The 19164-nt window shown below is 37.1% G+C and overlaps 3 protein-coding genes across 3 annotated transcripts; all 3 read right to left on the minus strand.

Annotated features, from left to right (window-relative positions):
• Positions 1–807: 807 nt before the first annotated feature.
• elob (elongin B) lies at positions 808–6107 on the minus strand. The gene is made up of 4 exons (XM_037791935.1): positions 5965–6107; positions 3455–3589; positions 2478–2586; positions 808–2300 (listed from the first exon to the last, which is right to left on the minus strand). The coding sequence occupies exons 1-4, from the start codon at positions 5965–5967 to the stop codon at positions 2188–2190; spliced, it is 360 nt and encodes a 119-aa protein (XP_037647863.1). The 5' UTR covers positions 5968–6107; the 3' UTR covers positions 808–2187.
• Positions 6108–7460: 1353 nt separating this feature from the next.
• Positions 7461–14164, minus strand: zgc:153292 (uncharacterized protein LOC100003014 homolog). Its single transcript, XM_037791934.1, has 12 exons — positions 13836–14164; positions 12509–12710; positions 12285–12317; positions 11914–12035; positions 10899–11010; positions 10623–10655; positions 10487–10519; positions 10167–10400; positions 9329–9432; positions 8865–9030; positions 8712–8770; positions 7461–7956 (listed from the first exon to the last, which is right to left on the minus strand). The coding sequence occupies exons 1-11, from the start codon at positions 13898–13900 to the stop codon at positions 8726–8728; spliced, it is 1149 nt and encodes a 382-aa protein (XP_037647862.1). The 5' UTR covers positions 13901–14164; the 3' UTR covers positions 7461–7956; positions 8712–8725.
• Positions 14165–14717: 553 nt separating this feature from the next.
• On the minus strand, positions 14718–19130 carry rusf1 (RUS family member 1). The gene is made up of 14 exons (XM_037791933.1): positions 18788–19130; positions 18081–18158; positions 17804–17918; positions 17670–17715; positions 17505–17537; positions 17298–17403; positions 16403–16504; positions 16227–16297; positions 15946–16130; positions 15504–15561; positions 15352–15416; positions 15129–15251; positions 14980–15045; positions 14718–14890 (listed from the first exon to the last, which is right to left on the minus strand). The coding sequence occupies exons 1-14, from the start codon at positions 18935–18937 to the stop codon at positions 14805–14807; spliced, it is 1284 nt and encodes a 427-aa protein (XP_037647861.1). The 5' UTR covers positions 18938–19130; the 3' UTR covers positions 14718–14804.
• Positions 19131–19164: the final 34 nt, after the last annotated feature.

Below are 19164 nucleotides of genomic sequence, written 5' to 3' on the forward strand. Positions count from 1 at the left end.
AGCCGGCTAGCTAACGAACGCTGCCTTCAAGTGCTGTCGGAAAGTTCGAAACTTTTAGGAACGACGAGCACTACTCACTGCGTCAACGTTTGAAAAGTGGTTTTGTGAAAGATGTATTGATTTTTTTCACTATATAAATATTAAGCTTAGAGCTGAAACATTTCGTCGATTAGTTAATTACTCGACCGACAGAAAATTTGTAATTTATCGAGCAAAAGTGCCAAACATCCTCTGGTTTCCAGCATGCCAAATTGAATTTGAAAGCGTCAACTTGGGTGCTGGGATATTGTGATGGGCATTTATCACTATTTTATGACCAAATATCACTATATTTTATTGACCAAACGATTAATTAATTAATAAAACAATCAACAAATTAATCTTTAATTAATATCTTTGGTTGCAGCACATATTGCTGGCTATTTTTTACTAGTTCTCCACATATAAGCTGATAAACACTAGCAGAACAACCAGTTTTGAAAGGTCCCCACACCACAGAGATAATAAAAGCCAATAATAAAATAGGATTGGCTGCAATTATGTTTTAATTCATTGCTGCTCTCCTCATCAGTCTGCCATGAACTTCTGCGCTAGCTTGTTATTGTATATGGTAGTGACTCTTAATTAGCACTTTAAGAAAACACTAAACTCTATGAGATATCTGCTGCTGTTAACAAATGCAATGCAAAATCAATTATTATTATCAATCATTCTCCAACTGTGTCTCGAGCGTGCACAAAAATAATACAATATTGTGATAATGCATTTAACTTTGACTACATACAAAAACACCACAGTGCACAGGGGTGAAAAACAGTTGTTTTAATGTTAAATCAGTTACAAGTGCAACTTTGATCATGTCCCACTGTTTAACAGCCTCAATTTGCAAATGTTAACGTCAACAATTTCATTCAACACCCCCAGGTCGGAATATACTTTCCTGTTGTAACTAATGGAGGGTTTTAGTTTTTAAACTGTAGTTTTCTAGATCAAGAGACCCAGTGTTATACTTTAGTTTGTTTTGATGTGCAGAGGAGTTGATTTTGAATTCACCTTTAGGAAAAGAATGTGTATTAAGGTATTAATGGGGTATAATAAAACACAAGTTGCAGCATGAACTAAACCTAAATGGGCAGTGATTCTGGGACAAAGGAGAGTCAAATGTGCAGCCCACTACTCTCATCACATGACAAACTACCTGTTTAACTTAAAACGGTTTACTATAAACAATTAGCCCCACTGATTCAAGTCAAGAAGATCTCCAAGATGTCAACGGCTACAATCAAACATTGGAGAGGAGAGTTGGTTAGTCCTCACCTTTGTTAGTAAGGTAAAAAATAATCAGTAACCACTTAATCACTTTTGATTGCTGCTCTGCCTGTCGGACATTTCATTTTCAACACCAGGTCCACGCCAGCGTTACATGTGTTGTAGATACCCACGACTGAGTGCATTCAGTCTCAGTAACTTCTGTGAGCAGCTACAGTAGGAAAACTACAACTACTGATAGGTAAAGTACCAAGAAATGTTCATCTTAATGCCAGATCTCCTGCCAAAAAGTGAATCTATTTTATTTCAGATCCATATTGTTCAAAAGTTTTTGAAATACAGATAGTAACTTAGAAATTCACAAACTCCTAGCTATTGTCGCAACACATATCCAGGCCAAAGACCAAAAAACATGTTAAATCCTAGTAATAGTTTAATAAAGAAACACACAAACATAAAAGCCTAAAAATGTCACACCTTATCAACTCCCACGTTTAAGCCAGCAAAATAAAAAACACAAGTAAGGCAGCAAGAACCTTACCCCAAATAAAGACTAGAATTAATTAAATACGAGGTACAATTTTTTATGTTCAGCCGTTACCAATCCCATGGATGACTGACAGTGTCGTGACAAGTCCGTCAGGTATCTCTGAAGGGTCTTGTGTGAAATTATCAATTTATCTAGCATGCGTTCACCGATTTCAGGACAAATGAACCACTTTGAAGCACCCGCCCTCACATTTACAACAAGGGGAATCCGTGTTTGTAATTGTTTGTGCCCAGCTGAAGATCTGTTGTTGTCGGCAAGGTAAAACTCACCCGCGGAGGCATCACATCCCAAAGACTCAACCCCTCCCTCCCCCCGTGCATCCTCCCTCCGACCCCCTGTGCGTCCCTCTCGTTCCCCTGGCCCCTCCCTCACTGTACAGCCTGCTCGTTGGCTGTGCTGCCCGAGTCCTGGGGCTTCATGACGTCAGGGAGCTCTGGGGGAGTGGAGAAAGGCTCGACCCTCAGCTGCTCAAATGAATCATCTGGAAGTGACAACAGTGAAAAGACGGAGAGAGATGAAACATAACAGAGTAAATCAGAGCAGAAAATCAAAGCTACTACCGTTTAAAACAAGCTGATCAGCTCAGACTAGACTACACGACTACAACACTAACTGAAAATGGTCTAATATGGAGTTGATTCAAGGGTGAACTACTTACCACTCAGACGGAAAGCTAATCCCACCGTGGCTGGGGCCTGAGGTCGGGCTGTTTGATTTGTAAAGCCACAATTTCCAAGAGTTTGACCGTCATTTAGCATCACATCATCCTGGTGAAAAAATGTAAAGACATAAAAGTAGGAAAGAGCACATTGTTCATTCATTAAATTTTTATCTTCCACGATACACAGTGCACATTTTCAGCCTTTTAAGACTTGGTGTTCAAGGCATCTGAAGAGATTTAGGAGACCAAGTTGCCAGAGCAGTGAAATGCGTTGACGACTCATCAATTTCACACAACGCTCTCTGTTGTGAAAATGACTTGTGTTCCTCTGAGCCAGAAAGTTTGTATTCAGTGGCGGTTAAGTTTTAAGATGGAAGAATTCTCTGACTGTTGGGTAAATTAAATGATGCAGTTGGCTTTTTAACACTCAGATAGAGGTGGGTGATACGGTTTTATGTTTCAACATTAGGGCCGTCAAACGATTAAAATATTAAATCGTGATTAATCGCATGATTGTCCATAGTTAATCGTGATTAATATCAAATTAATCACATTTTTTATCTGTTCTTTGTTCTTGTTTTGTCCGTCCAAAAGTCAGAAACCTTAATATATTCAATATTATTGTAGCTTGAAAAATTACTGAAACTATTAATTTATCATCAATAGTTGCCGATTTATTTTCTGCTGACCGACTAATCTTTGCAGCTTTAAACGGTAAAGCTAATTCTTACAACATAGACAAATTAATATCGTTTCACAGTATATATTTTCATATAGCGCCCACCCTTTCACTCACCTCAATCAGACAGTGCTAAAGCATGAATGTAAATTCTAATATTGCTCTAAAGATTGCTCAGGTGGGTATGAGCAACAATAAAAACAAATCAAAAAGCTGTGGTCACCACATACCACATGGACCACATAGCTGTGTGTTCTATGTAGTCCACTAACTGGGCATTTCACTAAGAACTTACCTTGTAAAGTTTCTGATCTTCTGGTGGCCTCTTTAAAATGCCCTCTACAATGCGCTTCAGTTCATAGACTGTGGTAGACTCTTTGGCATCAGTAAAGATGGTCGTCTTGTGACGTCGGATCATTAGAAACACATCCTGAAGTGAGATCAAGTGACAGAAGACATAGTGGAAATGAGACACTGATGACTCACAAGAATTTTTACATCAGAAAAACATCATCATTGACCTTGTAAATGCTGTTTTCTCAAACAGGATGCTGTAAATCTCTGGAGGCACATTTCACCCTGAAACAACTCATTCATGTTGTGGTGTTTTAATGAAGTTCTCAAGCTAGAAAAACAACCAAGAGTTAAGTAAAATATGCTGCATCTATAATAACATACCGTTGTCTATTTCAAATTCATTAGCCCCATTAAGAAATAAAGCTCATTTGGGTGTTTAAGACAAGTAATTCATAATCAACTCATTACTGGTTGTCTGTCTCTATGATAAAACCTCCAGAAAGTGTCTGTTGCCATCAGCAGAGAGAAGCTTTAACATTTGCAAATATTAACCAATTGAAACAAAAGCAACTTATTGTTAGGGATGCACCGTTACTGTATCAGATATCAAGCAGATACTGACTCAAATAGCTGGATTGGATATCTGTGACAGTGGGGCCGATCTATTAAAATCAATTCTATGTTTATTACTATATACATTATAGACTGGCATTTTAATTGCTGTTGAGGTTTTGACCAATATGTTGCAGCATTAAAAAGGTTTACACCTGAATTGTAATTCCTGTTAATTTTGAAGATTTGTTTTATTTAAGTTGTTGGTGTACATTTTATCTTTAGAATAATAAACAACAATTCAATAAATGTATGTTATGTATCTATGTATTTATTTGTTACATGACGTTCAAGTTGGGAAAGCAATGTTTAAGTCAAGCCTGATGTTATCTTACACAAAAGAATGGTCCCAGTCACTTCCACACAGTGAGGCATACAGCTTATCAATTAAACACTGGTATCAGATCGGTACTCGGTATCGGTTGATACCCAAAGTTATCGCTATCGGCATTGACACTGAAAACGTTGGATCTGTGCATCCCTACCTATTGTGGGTGGGTTTTGATCAAAACACCTTCAGTATACTGAACCGCTGTACAAAAACATACCCAAGTAAAGCCCTGACACAAAGTTATTCATACGTTTGAATATCTCATGATCATGCAAATGAACAATATGACAGATGTAAAGTCAACTCAAACACCAAGGTAGATAAATATATAGTTTAAAAATAAAGTGCAGTGATAACCACTGCTGGCAAAAACAACTGTGTGTACTAGCCAGGTGACAGGTTATTAAATCAAATCAAACCTTTGTTACAGACTCCAGATAAAACACAATATAAAATAAATTATAAACAAAAGCCCAATGAGAATTTATGGTTTAAAAAGAATATAAATTAGTGTCCTACAAAGAGACAACTCAACCAATGTTTCCACAGCTGGAGTACTAAACTTTGTTTGATACGTCCAAGATGACAAAGTTATTACAAATAACTTTAATTATAAGATTTCTTAGAACAGTTTGTTTGCTTGTGTATACATCATGCCTATAATCATTGCCTATAAATATCTTCATCTGTCATTTGTTCTGTAATAAAAGATATTATACCTTATTACACACACTAACTCTACTGTGTCAGACTGTGTGGCACTACAGCAGTGGTGAAGCTGGCAGTGACAGTTTGGTGAGTTAGTTGATAAGCTTGTTTATATGAACAAATCAACATCTCTTCTCCATAACGTCACACCAATCTCTCTACACCGAGGCGTTTTAGGACACACGGTGCGGCAGCTGCCAGCTAGCCTTATAACGAGCTAACGTTAGCTTAGCAGATGTAGCTAGTCGTTAGCTTAGCTGATGCTACCAAGGTAGCTTCCTCTAACTATGGAAATCATGCCGCCTCTTCCAAGCTACCTCTAATTAAACACACTATGTGTTGCCTAACATTAAACATTTAACTGTTAACGCAAAGTGTTTTAAATATATATATTGTTAGATGCTAACATTAGCTACAGACAACTTCAGCTAGCTAGTTAGCTTCTCCACGGCTAGCTAGTTAGCTTCCTCACTGCTAGTTAGCCATTTCAACAAAAGCAAAGTTAGTCGGTGGAGCTGTCACTTATCCACAACACTGTGAATGTATATCCTCTTTCATGTGGACTCTTCTCTGTTAACATTGGTATCGACTCCAGCATTATAAAGCTGTATGTGTCCGGCTAGCTTGAGCTACAGTGTTGACGTGAAACCAGCCATCAGGAAGCTAACACCATGCTAGCATCGGTTAGCTAAACAAAGACCTCATCTTCTGGATGATGGTTTTGTGAGAGCAGCTCTGTTCAGCTACTGACAGCACACATATCAACACCTAGAGGGTGACTTACTGACTCCTTAAAGTCAGGTTTCACTAGTCAACAGGCCATCACATTTTGAGCTGTATCTGTTTTCCTCACTCACCATTTCTTGCGGTTGGTTGCACACAGAAAAAAAAAACGCCTCCAACCGCACAGCGACAAACTGAGAGAGATCAGAGCAGCATCAGTCAGCCTGCAGCCCCGACACCAGCCAGCAGGAGGCGCCATGAGGGTACAGGCACTTCCTTCTTCTCCTACTGTAACCGGCCGAGCAGCCATACATTTAATAATATTAAAATATATATAATAATAATAAAATATAATATATAATAATAATATATAAAATATATATATATATATAAATAATATAAATATAATATATATATATATAAATAATATATATATATATATATAAATACATTATATATATATATATATATATATATAAATAAATAATATATATATATAAATTATATATATATATATATATATAAATTATATATATATATATATATATATATATATATATGTGTAAATTAATTATATATATAAACAATAATAATTAAAATAAAAATAGTTTTATAACTATGGGAGCATTGTTGAGACTCATTCACATATCTTGAGGTCCGAGGTCAAGGGACCCCTTTGAAAATGGCCATGACAGTTTTTCCTCCCAAAAATTTAGCGCAAGTTGGGAGCGTTATTTAACCCCCTTCGTGACAAACTAGCATGACATCGTTGGTATCAATGGATTCCTTAGTTTTCTTTTAGTTTCATATGATACCAGCATCTTCACTCTAGCTTTAAAAATTGCAAAATCGAGAAATGTGTATTTCTCTTTTTTTTTGTGAAAACAGTCAGAATAAAGCTTGAATCTGAAATTCACTAATTATGATACGTGGGTTAGAGAGTACAAAATCTCAGAGTTTTACAAGCCAGTTCAATATATCAGCACAATTCAACAAAATAATGTGTTTGTTATAGTACGAGCTTCATTTTCCCTATGAACTCAGCAGTATTACATCTCTGTAGAATGAACAAACTGAACGGAGCTTCATCATCAGACCAATCATAATCATTCCTTCAACATGGTGAAACAAACAGGTGTTTCTTTTCAATGGTTGGTTCTTCTACGGTATGTGGGAGGACTTAACAGTTGTCACCGCAGTGAGTGGGACAGCTGAACTGAGAGCAGCTGAGAAAAACAAACCAAGCCAGGTGCCACAAGCTGTGAAAGATCAGGGTTTGTTTTTCCTCTTATGATGTTTATGACATTGTGGCTCGGTTGGCTGTTCAGCAGTAAATTCATATGATACAGAAAAAGATAAAAACATATAAAAACGTACACCTTTCTAAATAATAATAAAAAAAATAATTCTAAACGTACCAAAACTGTCCATTTAGGAGGTGCATTTTTAAAAAAAAAAACGTGACCCGTGAAACCAAATGCTCCTGAACTCAGCTGTTGTTTATTTGACACCTTTTAAAACAAGTTGGCAATACGTACTGCTGACAAATGCCTTCATTTGGAAAACACATTGATTATGCAGGAGTATCTTTGTAGTCTCATTTTGTATGTTGCACATATGATCAAAACAATTCTTATTTAAAGCAAGTTTATTTACATTTTTACATTTTATACAGATGAAACAACAACAATCAGGTACAAACTAATCCTGATGTAAAACATAAATAACGAAAGTCATTCTGCTACATTTTTATAGCATTTTTAAGACAATTCATTGTAGTACAATGTTAAATTCTGAATATATCGAAAAATAATATACAAGCATGAAAATGGCTTTCTACTGAGCTGACGGACAAAACCGGGTCAAAACCAAAAATTATGTTAGATTGAACGGGTTGAAAATGACATTGAGTCATTGAGGAGAGCGGAGGATGCTGTAAGAATTTGCAGGTATTTGCCATACCTGTCGACAAAGTCCTCATCCTGGTCAAATTATCAGGGTTATCATGTTTCCGCTGTGGCCATGAAGTTCTGAAGAATTCCAGCCCTTTACCATGACCAAAAAATACTCTTCCTCCTTGGTTTATTAATAAAAACAAGACCAGTTTGATTTCCACATCAATTGACCTGAAAAATAATAATACTGAGTGAGACAAGTTGTACATTAAAGTGACTTTTTTTTAAAATTCCCTAATATTCTCAAAACTTCTGATACCCTTTTACCAACAAAATTAGTACGTATATGCAGTTTTTTTTTTTTTAGCGGGAAAACCTGCTAAAAATAGGTTATAGACTCCTTTGCTATTACCAGTAGACAAGTATGCCTTTCTGGGTTATTTTTCTGATGTGTCACGTTCAACATCACAAACGCGCCAGAAAACAGGGTTAGTAAACAGGGAAAAATGTTACAGTGCTTATTTCCTTTTAATATCAATCTCTCTTAAAACTCGGTGCCGACTAATTTGGAACTATGTTTGAGTCCTGCTTGGACGGAGACGAATGGAATATGTTGCTGAAATGGCAAAGGAAGCGCCGGAAACGGGGCAGAAATGATTGTGTCCACCCAGGTGTCATGTTTCCATCACTGCCGATCAGAGCTGGAGGAGCCAATAAATACCCATGACTACTGCAGAGTCATTTGTCCCGAGAATGAATGCAGATTGTAACCGTTAGATGTTAGGGGGCTTCAGGTTTTTTGTTTTTTGTCCAGTGGAAAAGGGGCTTGAGATTGTTTTTAAATTCACTGATTATATCTTTCTGAAAAACACCTCCTGAAAATGCCTAGATTTTCCACAAAATCCATGACCAGAGAAAAATGTAGAACATTATATTAAAGTATGTACTTGCACGCAAAAACATGTATTAAAATATATTCAACTCACCAAATGAACTTCATCTATCTAACCACGAAAGCGCTTTCTCGGATCTTGGAATAAGCATACTGTGGAACAGAGAGGCAAGAACATCATCAGTCATTTTACAATATAATAAAGCAAAAGCTCGTCAAAACTCAAATGTACAAAACCTGCACTTACATCTAGTCCTCTTGGAGACTGAACAGGCTCCAGTCCCCTACAGCAGAGCACTGAGAAGGGTCTCTCCTTAGTCTTTGAATGCTCTTTGAAACACAGACTGAAAACCTTGGCAGGCAGGTAGACATCCCAGTCAGCTGCATGCTCCTCTGCTAGATCACCTACCATCCTGTAGAAAACATGCAGTCATGATGAGAACATTTTCAGTTACATGCATTACTTTTCTTTAATAGGATACACTTGTGCACTGCCGAGGAAGAGCTACAATATCAGTTTTGTACAAACACTTGACCTCTGTGCGCAATTCTTGATTTGCTATATTTTTCATATTCCTCTGCTCTGGCTAACTGGCCAACAACATGTCGATTTAGAGCTGGAAGATGCATCAATGCAATACAGATATAGTAATATGAATATAAATATTGCCTGTAACATTTTCAAAAAGGCACTGTAGGTAGTGTACAAACCTGTCGATCAGCTGCTGTGTGATCAAATCCATGGTGCCCGTCTGCTGATGATAAACAACAAGAGCGACGGTGATCTTCAGCAGATCTTTCAGTTCTCGGTTGATCTAGCATGGGGGTACAGTTACATAGTATATCTATGTGAAACAACGGCTGATTAGGACACTATTCCACCAATACTTTATTATAAAACTTAATGTATAGCTAGCTCAGTCGCTCAGTGGGATTTTATTTTGGCTCTATTTCTTCAGTCTCTCTGAAAAGCTGAAACGTTTTCCTTTCTTTCAATATTTTAAGCTACACAGCTGTCTACTATTGTACTGGATAGTCAAATCTGAGGACATTGTTATTTTAACTAAGATAAAATGGCAATTATTTTGTTAGCATTGAACAAAAGCAAATCATATGCTGCTATACATACTGTGCATGGACATTATACCATGAAGAGCTACAATATCAGTTTTGTACAAACACTTGACCTCTGTAAGCGATTCTTGATTTGCTGTATTTTTCATATTCCTCTGCTCTAGCTAGAGAACAAGGAAGTTCTGTTTTTTAGCAGCATCTAGAGGACGACAACCCCAGGCTACCCAGAGGCAGAGATTAGAAATCCAAGCTGAAACAGCAGCCTGTGGTTCTTCCTTTCTTCCAACTACGTCACTGTCACATCAAATGACGGCGCTGGATGCAGGAAGAACAGATTTTGCAGCTACAAACTCAGCTTTCTGGGTCAATATAGCACACACTGAGGAATTTATTGCTTCTATCAACTACATCAATACTGATTTTCCCTTTAAGCTCTCTATAACAATATGAGCAGTTCAATGAACAATGCACTCACTTTGTGGACGATGTCATGAGGCAGTCTGGAGAGGATTCTGAGCGGGTATCCAAAGTGGGCGATGATGTCCACGATCTGCTTCGCCACATCTGCAGGGAGGCACGACTGCATAGGCACAGCCTCCACCCACTTGGAGTAGTAGTCCGTCACAGTCAGGATGTATTTGTGTGCACTGAGTGTTTGGGGCAGCGGCCCTCTGACATCCAGACCGAGCCACTGCCACGGCTCTTTCACCTGCCATCACAACGGCAACAATGCCAGTCACTTTAGTTTGTGTTGTATATGTTGAAATACATTCAGGTAATCATATAGTAACTTACCTCTATCACCTTTTCAGGATCTTCACAGTCTGTCTGTGAACATTACAGATGAGCACTTATTAAAATACTTCATAATTAAGAAGTCAAAGTAGACAAAGACAACACACTGTAGTTTAAAACTATGAGGACTACTTACACTCAAATCATCATCTGGAGCCCACTGAATATCCTGTTGGTGCATGTGACACATAAACAAACTGACAAATTGGATATAAATATGACACAGTATGTGATAATAAACTGAATTAATGAAGGTAATCACCTAAGAACAAACAGCTTTTGATTTGCCTAATGTCATACCATAATTGTTGCTAAAAATGAACCTAAAATAAAGACATCACCAAGTTATCACATCATATCATATCACAACATGATGATTACTATAGAATAAATAATATATAATAGCACTTGCCCGTGGTGTGCAGTAATCTCCATGGAAGAAATGTGGAAACGACTCTATCTTCATCAGCCCTTCATCGACTATAATCCTCCATTTGTCATTTGACTGTTTTGGGTCTTTCTCTCTGAACATAAAACCAGAAAAAGCCAAAATATTAAAGAAGCAACCATCCAAATGGGTTTCAACTTAATACCAAACACTTAATACAGTAATTTAGGTTCAAACTGAAACTGCCTAGTGTTACTTCCTCACAGTTTCTGATGCAGGTGATCACAAAAGTGCATGAATTAATCAAAAAATCATTCAAACCTTTTATAAACGTGTAGTAAAGCATCACAATTAAGTAAAAAAATAAATGTCAAAAATGCAACACTTAATGTGAATGAAAATCACTGCGGTTCTGTTGAGGAGTGCAATCAATTCTAGAGCTGAAACGATTAATCAATTAGTCAATTAATCCTCCTCATGCATACTCTTTATACTTCCTACTGAGAACCTTTGCACATTCCCACAACTACCACTTCTAAAAATAATTAATAATGTCATTTTCCTCCTTTCTATATTTATGTTTGCTGATTTTTGTATTTATTTTTTAATTTAATTTTCTCTTACTATGTTTATGTTATGCAGAAATACACCAAAGCAAATTCCTTGTACATGGAAAACTACTTGGCAATAAACCGGATTCGGATCATACTATGTTGACAATCAATCAATAGTTTTAGTCATTTTTCAAGCAAAAATACCAAATATTCACTAGTTACAGCTGCTAAAATGTGAAGATTTGCTGCTTTTCTTTGTCTTACATGATATTAAACTGAACATATTTGGGTTTTAGACAGTTAATTACAGCTAATTAAAAGGCAACGGTTGGTAAATAAGTGGCCACTGTTCAGCATGGTCCAAGAGAGGCCAGCTTTCTACGACATCACAGAGAAACTTTATGCCAACAGAGTGGACTGGTAGTAAAGCAAGTATACAATAAAAATAGTGGAGGGTTAAGACTTCCGTGTTTATAGTAACATACCCAGCAGGCTCTTCTTCTGTCTGGCTGGGCTCTTTGTTCTGGACTCTTCTCCTTGCCGTGGCTTGAGCTGTCGTTGGAGACTGAGCTGGACTCGTCTGTGAGGCTTTAACACCTGCAGGTGGCTGGTTCACAATACAGACAAACAACACACACTGTGTTCAGAAACTTGAAAGCAATTAATACCTGACTCCATGGAGCTAAAGTGAAGTAAGGGCAGAATTTATGTTAATATCCTTGCATTTTAATCCCAATCCAAGAAAGCTACATCTGCGCAAACAATGTTCAGAGAAAATTAACCAACAAGCTTGCTAAAATGACCACAAATGACAACTGAATTTTAACAGTTAAATGTCAATAAAACATGCTCTCACCTTTAATCTCTTACTTCTTCGGTTGATGGAAGCCTACAACAGGGGGACAGTGACAGTAATTACATATCAGATCTTTATTTTAGAGAATTATCAGAATTTTAATGGAGCTGCTGACCTATTAAAGTGTTTTACTGTCTTATTCTTAAACTACTTTTCACACCCAGTGAGGCAGCTGATGTTTTATTTTTACATGATCCACTGATACTGAGTAACTAAATACAAACCTTTCTTTTCTGTGCTTTGCCAGGGGATGAAAATATGGTGGGAACGGCATCTTCTCGTAGTTTCACACATTTGCCTGTTCTGTCAATGAACTGCTCCTCGAAATGATCGATGCACAGCACGGAGAAGCGAGACGGGGTCCAGTCCTTCCACTTCATGTTCATAAGCCATTTCTTGAGCTTTCGGGGATTATACAGGGGAAACCTGTAGCAGCACACAACTCATTAAAACAGTCCTGATGTGTGCAGGAAATAATACAACACTGAACTCCATTTAAAAGTCAGTAACTTTTGTCTTTTAGTTCTCATTAGCTTCATAGTAAAACATTACTTAATGTTTTATGCATAAGGAAGCGAGTACTGTACTTCTATAAAGTTTAAACATTTTAGTTTTACAATATTTATTACTGGTGTGACGGATGCAAGCAAAATACATCCAAAACAAATCGTAAAACACTGTTGCAAAGAGATGAACATGTTTTGTAAGGTCTATCTGGATCAAAGTCTTCTTCTGTCCAATAAATCATATCTATACTCTTCTGTAAGAGGGTATAATATGTTTGAAATATATTGAAAATATTGTTTAGGTAAAGCCTTAATGCTGGCTTAAACCGACATTCACATTTGTGAAACCTTTATTCTATTTATGAAAATGCAAAAAAGGGAGATTTCACTGTTTTTTTAACACATCTAGCCCACATTGGACCAGGTCCAGATCAAAAACCACTATACCTAGACTTGTCATATCTGGACTAGACTATCACAGAGAAGCCAGAGACTCTTTAAAACACTGTTTCAAATGTGTAAAACCTTTATTCTATTTGTGAAAATGCAAAAAAAAAAAAAAAAAGGGGGAGATTTCACTACTCTTTCATACCTAGTCCACATTGGACCAGATCCAGATCATAAACCACAATATATAGACTTGTCCAATCTGGACTAGTTTATCATAGAGAAGCCATACACTATTTAAAACACAGCAGAGGTGCATTTCATTGTTTAATACTAACGTTAGCAGCATGTCTGCCTCCAGTCTCAACTGTTGCAGAAAAGCAGCAAACTGAGAAGCTGAAACTAAACAAGGTTTAACATTTTTGCTTTCATAAAAATATTATCAAAATAGTTGCCTGAATCAAGTTAGACTCATCCTGTATCCGTTTCTTATATTTGTAGTTAGATAAATCATTGAAACGAGTTAGAACAAAACTTCTCCAGGAAAAAAACAAAAGTGTTTTTAACTGATTAATGCTAATGTTTATGTTAGCTTTATGCTAGCTAGACTAACCTGCCAGCTATTCTGTGATTACTGCTGATAAATGTTAATACTCACTTAAAATACTTCACATCTGACTCGCTGGAGCTTTCACAGTTGTAGGCACATTTATATCTTCCCATTTAGTACACAATTTCGTTTCATTTGCAACCAAACAAACTGATTGTGTTTGAGCGACCAGTTATGCTAGCAATAATACAACTCAAATACTTCCGGTCAAAATTTTCAAAATAAAAACCTCCTAACATGTTTGAACATTTTTGGAGTGACAGCAAGATTAAATCTTACAATAATTGTATAGTATTGGTAGAATATATAATTATATTTTTACTTGTCTTATATCGAACCCTTTCATATTGAATAGTCAACATTATTAATTATATATTCAAGTCACTCAAGTCGCTTTTACTTCACCAACGGATGTTATTTCTTCTTTGTGGGCGTATTTAATTGCTCATAAACGCCCGGCAACTTTTAATACATCCATGCCTGCAGCGCCACCTTGTGGATAAAAGATAGAAGGACAGTCATATTTTATTTTATTTTATTTTATTTTATTTTATTTTATTTGTTTGACACATTTGTACACAGGTAAATGCAGTGTCTTTTACATTTTAAAAAATAAAAATAAAAATGTGGAGCAAGTCAATTAATTTGTTCACTGACCCTCCAACTTTGAATTTTAATATACCTGAAAAAATAAAAAATATTCCCGTAAAAATATAGATTTTTTTTCCCCCTACTTGTATCATACACAAGATTTGATATCAGAATGAAACAAACAACAGATATTTTAAAACATTACTATTTAACATTAAAGGCACAATGAGTAGGATTTTCCCCGAAAACAATGTCATACTAAAAGAATCCCTCTCAATCATCATTTATGACCCACTAGAAGTGTGTGGTGGTGTCTGTATCTGCAGAGACCCTGCCAACTTTGTATGTTGTATTTACAAACCGCAACCGACAAAGCCTGCTCATTCTGCCTTTAAAAATGCGAAATGGCTGCAGATGTCTCACAGCTCAGTTGATTTTTGTTTTCCACTCGACCCTCCACTCATCCCAGTCCAGTAAAGTTCGTTTTATGTCCCATCCTGCAGCTTCCACACCTGGAATTTATATTAGCAAAAATCATGTTTTCTATTTGTGAGATAAAGTTGGTGATTTGTAGGTTTAAACAGTCTTTGTGTGTGCTCACCTTTGAGAAATGGATTGAAAATCGTGTCCATTAACTTGTGACTCTCTTGCACCATTTCCCAGTTACCTTTAAAAACATAAAAGCGTGTAAAGGAGAGAAAACCCTTCTATTAATGTAAAGTAAAGAAATGAATGGAGGTAAAGGCTCACTTTGTGTAGGAGCTTCTCTGGAAGTTGGAGGGCTCAACTTGCTGCTGAGCCACACAGATTGGCACATGGCTCTGATTTCATCACATACTGATGCTTCTGGCCCCAAACAAACACATACGCAGCCTGAAAGGAACACAGCACAGTTAAAATAAAGCATTCAAAGTATGTTATATGGCTCTTAAAGATGTTGTTGTTCTGTGGAGGAGGATGGGATGTTACATACCATTTCGTACTCCCAATAGGTAAGGCATATTGTTTCCCTTCAAAGCCAAATTCAGTTCCTCTGGGCTACAAAATAATAAGAAAATTATTCTAAACTGTGTTGGACTTTTATTGTGTGTAATTTTTCATCATGTAAGCAAAATATTAAATTACCTTTGTACAACCTCCTGCAGCCTCACTCCAAGTTTGATTGGCACCGTTTTCGTAAACTCTGAAAAAACAGAAGAATCCATTTTTTCCAATGCACAGAATGACCATATTAATAATAATACTAATAAAATGTATTTAAATAGCACCTTTCTAAAACAAGGCTTACAAGGTGCTTTACAGGGAAAAACAACAACAAACAACAGAATCATGAAAGTGTTAATCATAAAACAATACAAATATGCAAAAAGACATAAAACACAGTAATAAAACAGAACAATTAAAACAATAAACAGCTAGACTATAAAAGTGCATTTTAAGAAGAATCTTAAATGAAGAGATAGACTTAGCCGTCCTAATATATTTATATATATTAAGATATATTCTGTCTCAACGCTGCAACAATTGCATACATAAGATAGTCAAGAAAATGTCAGTAAACCCTTACCAAAGAAAACTGGTTCTTTCTGATTGGCCTCCAGTGGACTCAGGATCCGTCTGTCTCTCAGGTACTGCTGCAGCACGATCGAAAGCCGCGCCTCATTCAAGGTTTCCATGACAACCGAGCGCACAGCCTTGTAGTTGGCGAAGAGGTGGAGGATGGTGAAGAGGAAGAAGAGGCTGAGAGTCAGGCTAAGGGGCAGAAAGACATGACAGACTCTTCAAAAAACAAGTCCCTGTGTAAGATTCTTATGGTCATTTATATAAGTTTTCTATAACAACTCTTACATTGGATTATCAGTGACGAGGGGAATGAGCATCAAACTGACCAACAGTCCGGCCAGATTCACTAAAGTCTCCTGTAGGAAATAAAAGATATGAAGATGAGACAAGCACAGTGCCCCATCTGGATATGTTTTGATAATTTTGCAGATTTCTATTAAAGGTAAAAAAAAAAATGGTACCTGACTGCCATCTTTGGCAGAAATGTCAGCCAAGTTGTCTCTGCGAGCCTGATGAACAGTCAGAGCAGCTCTGGTCGCACCGCCTGCCACTCCAACGAGGGACTGGAGGAGACAAACACACACTAATCAGCTTATATTTATCAATAAATACTAAGTAACCCTAAGTGTTTAATAGGTCAACAACAGAATATTTCGATAATCAATCAAGTTTCCCTTTCATATTACAGTTTTATAGTTTGTTGCCTGGTTCCAGAGCTGTGAATAAAAATAGTGATAATAATGAATGAATGAAGGGAAAGGAAAAAGCCATGCAGTCTGATTAAGACGCTACAAAGTTTAAAAAAACTTTTTGGACTTGTGACTGCTTCAAATGAAGCACTGTCGACTTGCAACACCTCTTCACAGGTTGCAAATGTCACCGGGTGGTGATTTTGTCTGCTCAGAATGTTTTATTTCAGACATTTTTAGAGGTCTTCGGGTGTAACATTACCCAGTAACTTGTGAGAAAAAAAAGCACTGATAGATAAATATAATATTAATTTTCTGCTTTCCGATTCTGTTCACTCACAACCTCTAAGATTTGTCTTGCAGCCCCCATGTTGGGAACCACTAGTTTAATCCTCTCTGTTTGGCCTCCGTTTTGTTACGATTGGAATTTGTCTTTAATGTAGAAATTGTGTAGGCTAGAATAATCCAAAAAATGTGTTGATAATTGGATCAAAAATAATAATAATAATTATTGACTCTGGGAACACATACAGTATGCTGTGATAAAAAGTCTAAGCTCAAGGCTCACCTTTTTAGTTAATTATTTATCTTTGGAAAAAGCAGATTAAGTGAACCTTGAGGTTTTAATTTTCATTACAGAGGACTGAACCACAGTGTTTCTTTTTACCTTGAATATCCCTGCAGTACACACAATCAGGGTGAAGCAAGCAGGAAAGAATGGAGCCGATATTTCCATGAACATGGCGATGTCGTTGAGAACATCAGCAAAAAGTCTGATAAGAAATCAAAAGAAAGAACGTCAGATGGGTAATAATGGTGATAATGAGTAGACTAACCAAGTATTTTTTATCTAGTGTATGTGCATTATGCATACCTCCATTTTTTGGCCTCAGAGTCCAGTTTACTCCTGGAACAAAGACAAAGAAACTGATCATGAAGAGGAAGTTCCATCAATGAAAGAGGAGCACAGATAAAAAGGAAAATGAAGAGCATATGTACGCTGGTGTTGCACTGGAAAAAGACCAAAATATGAGCCTACCCTTTCTGCCAAGCGAAGACGATTCTTCCCAACATGCCAGTTCCATCTGCAGAGGAAACATTAGTTTTGCAAATTGCACTCACCAACCATGCAAGAGTAATGTATATTCATGGTATATTTTAATTAGGGATCACCTCTAAGTAGCCAAGTGACTGTGGCTGCAGCTACTGTTGCCTCCTGGTTTCCAACACCGACACCTCTGAGAGAAGCCTGAGTGGCCAGAGTCCCTGACAGGGAGCTGCAGAAAGCCTGAGAGAGAGAGAGAGAGAGAGAGAGAGAGAGAGAGAGAGAGAGAGAGAGAGAGAAAGAGAGAGAGAGAGAGAGAGAGAGAGAGAGTGGAAAGTTAGTAGTAGTTAGTAGTAGTAGTTAGTAATTAGTAGCTTAGTAGTTTTGGTGCATCATTTACTGTACCTGCACAGTATCCCAAAACTGGTACTGCAGGTAATCACCACTGACGCTCTCTGGATAGCCTTGAGGCAGAAAGACACTCTGAAATAGAAAGTTAACATGTGAATCTGAGTGGATGAGCAGTCAATGTAGCTACAGTACCGTTTAAAAGTTTGGAATCAGCTGTTGTATTGACGTTTTACTTCTTTCCTTCAATTATGGCTTTTTTTAACAGAGATAAAAACTGTATAGTTCAGACACCAAATGTATTATTTACGTCACGTTTTAGCCCCAAAAGAAGAAGATTGAAATAATTTAAATTCCATCTTGTTATAGGCTGCATTACTGTGACCTTGATACTGAAACAGGAACCTGTTCCTGTTTAAATCTACACACATTTTGATGCTCAGCTTCCAGTTTCTTTTACCAATGACTGGTGATTTCTTCTGTTCTTATACAACTGTTGCTCAGAGGAGTCTTTGCCTCTTTCTGCCCTGCCCTCTTTCAGTTGTCAGTCTGGTTGAACCATTGTAAAGCATGTTGTTCTCCATGTACAAAACAAAGTGACATCTAATTGTAAAGAGGACTTTCTACAACCTAAAAGCATGAAAGACCACTCACACATATAGATTAGACTTCTCAGACATCTGACTGGACCCAGTTAAGCTTTTGTGGCAGGAGATCACAAACTTTTGAACTGTAATGTACATGGAAACGTTATAAATCCTTACTTTAAACACTCCAACAATAGAGTTTCCTCTTGATTCACCTTCACTCCCATCTCTTCTCCTCTCCATCACTGCATCCTTGGCAACATACTTCCAAGACTCTGCACTGCCATACCTCTCTGTGGCCAAAACTACACCTCTTTCTGTCTCCATTTAGGCTGCTAGGAGCAAGAAACACACTAAACTGAAAAACAGAAATATACTGAAGTCTAAAATCCGCTGGGATGTATTTAATTAAAGTCCATGTTGGTTCAGTGTGGCATGAAACTGGACACAGTCTACGTGTCGTCCTCTGCTGTAGTGTTTGCTCTGAAGCACTTCCGTGTTTACTTCCGCCCTCACAGTTTGGAGAATCCTGATTGGTGGATTTGGAGTTTAAG

The sequence above is a fragment of the Sebastes umbrosus genome, chromosome 14, assembly GCF_015220745.1.
Source record: "Sebastes umbrosus isolate fSebUmb1 chromosome 14, fSebUmb1.pri, whole genome shotgun sequence".
Lineage (NCBI taxonomy): Eukaryota > Metazoa > Chordata > Actinopteri > Perciformes > Sebastidae > Sebastes > Sebastes umbrosus.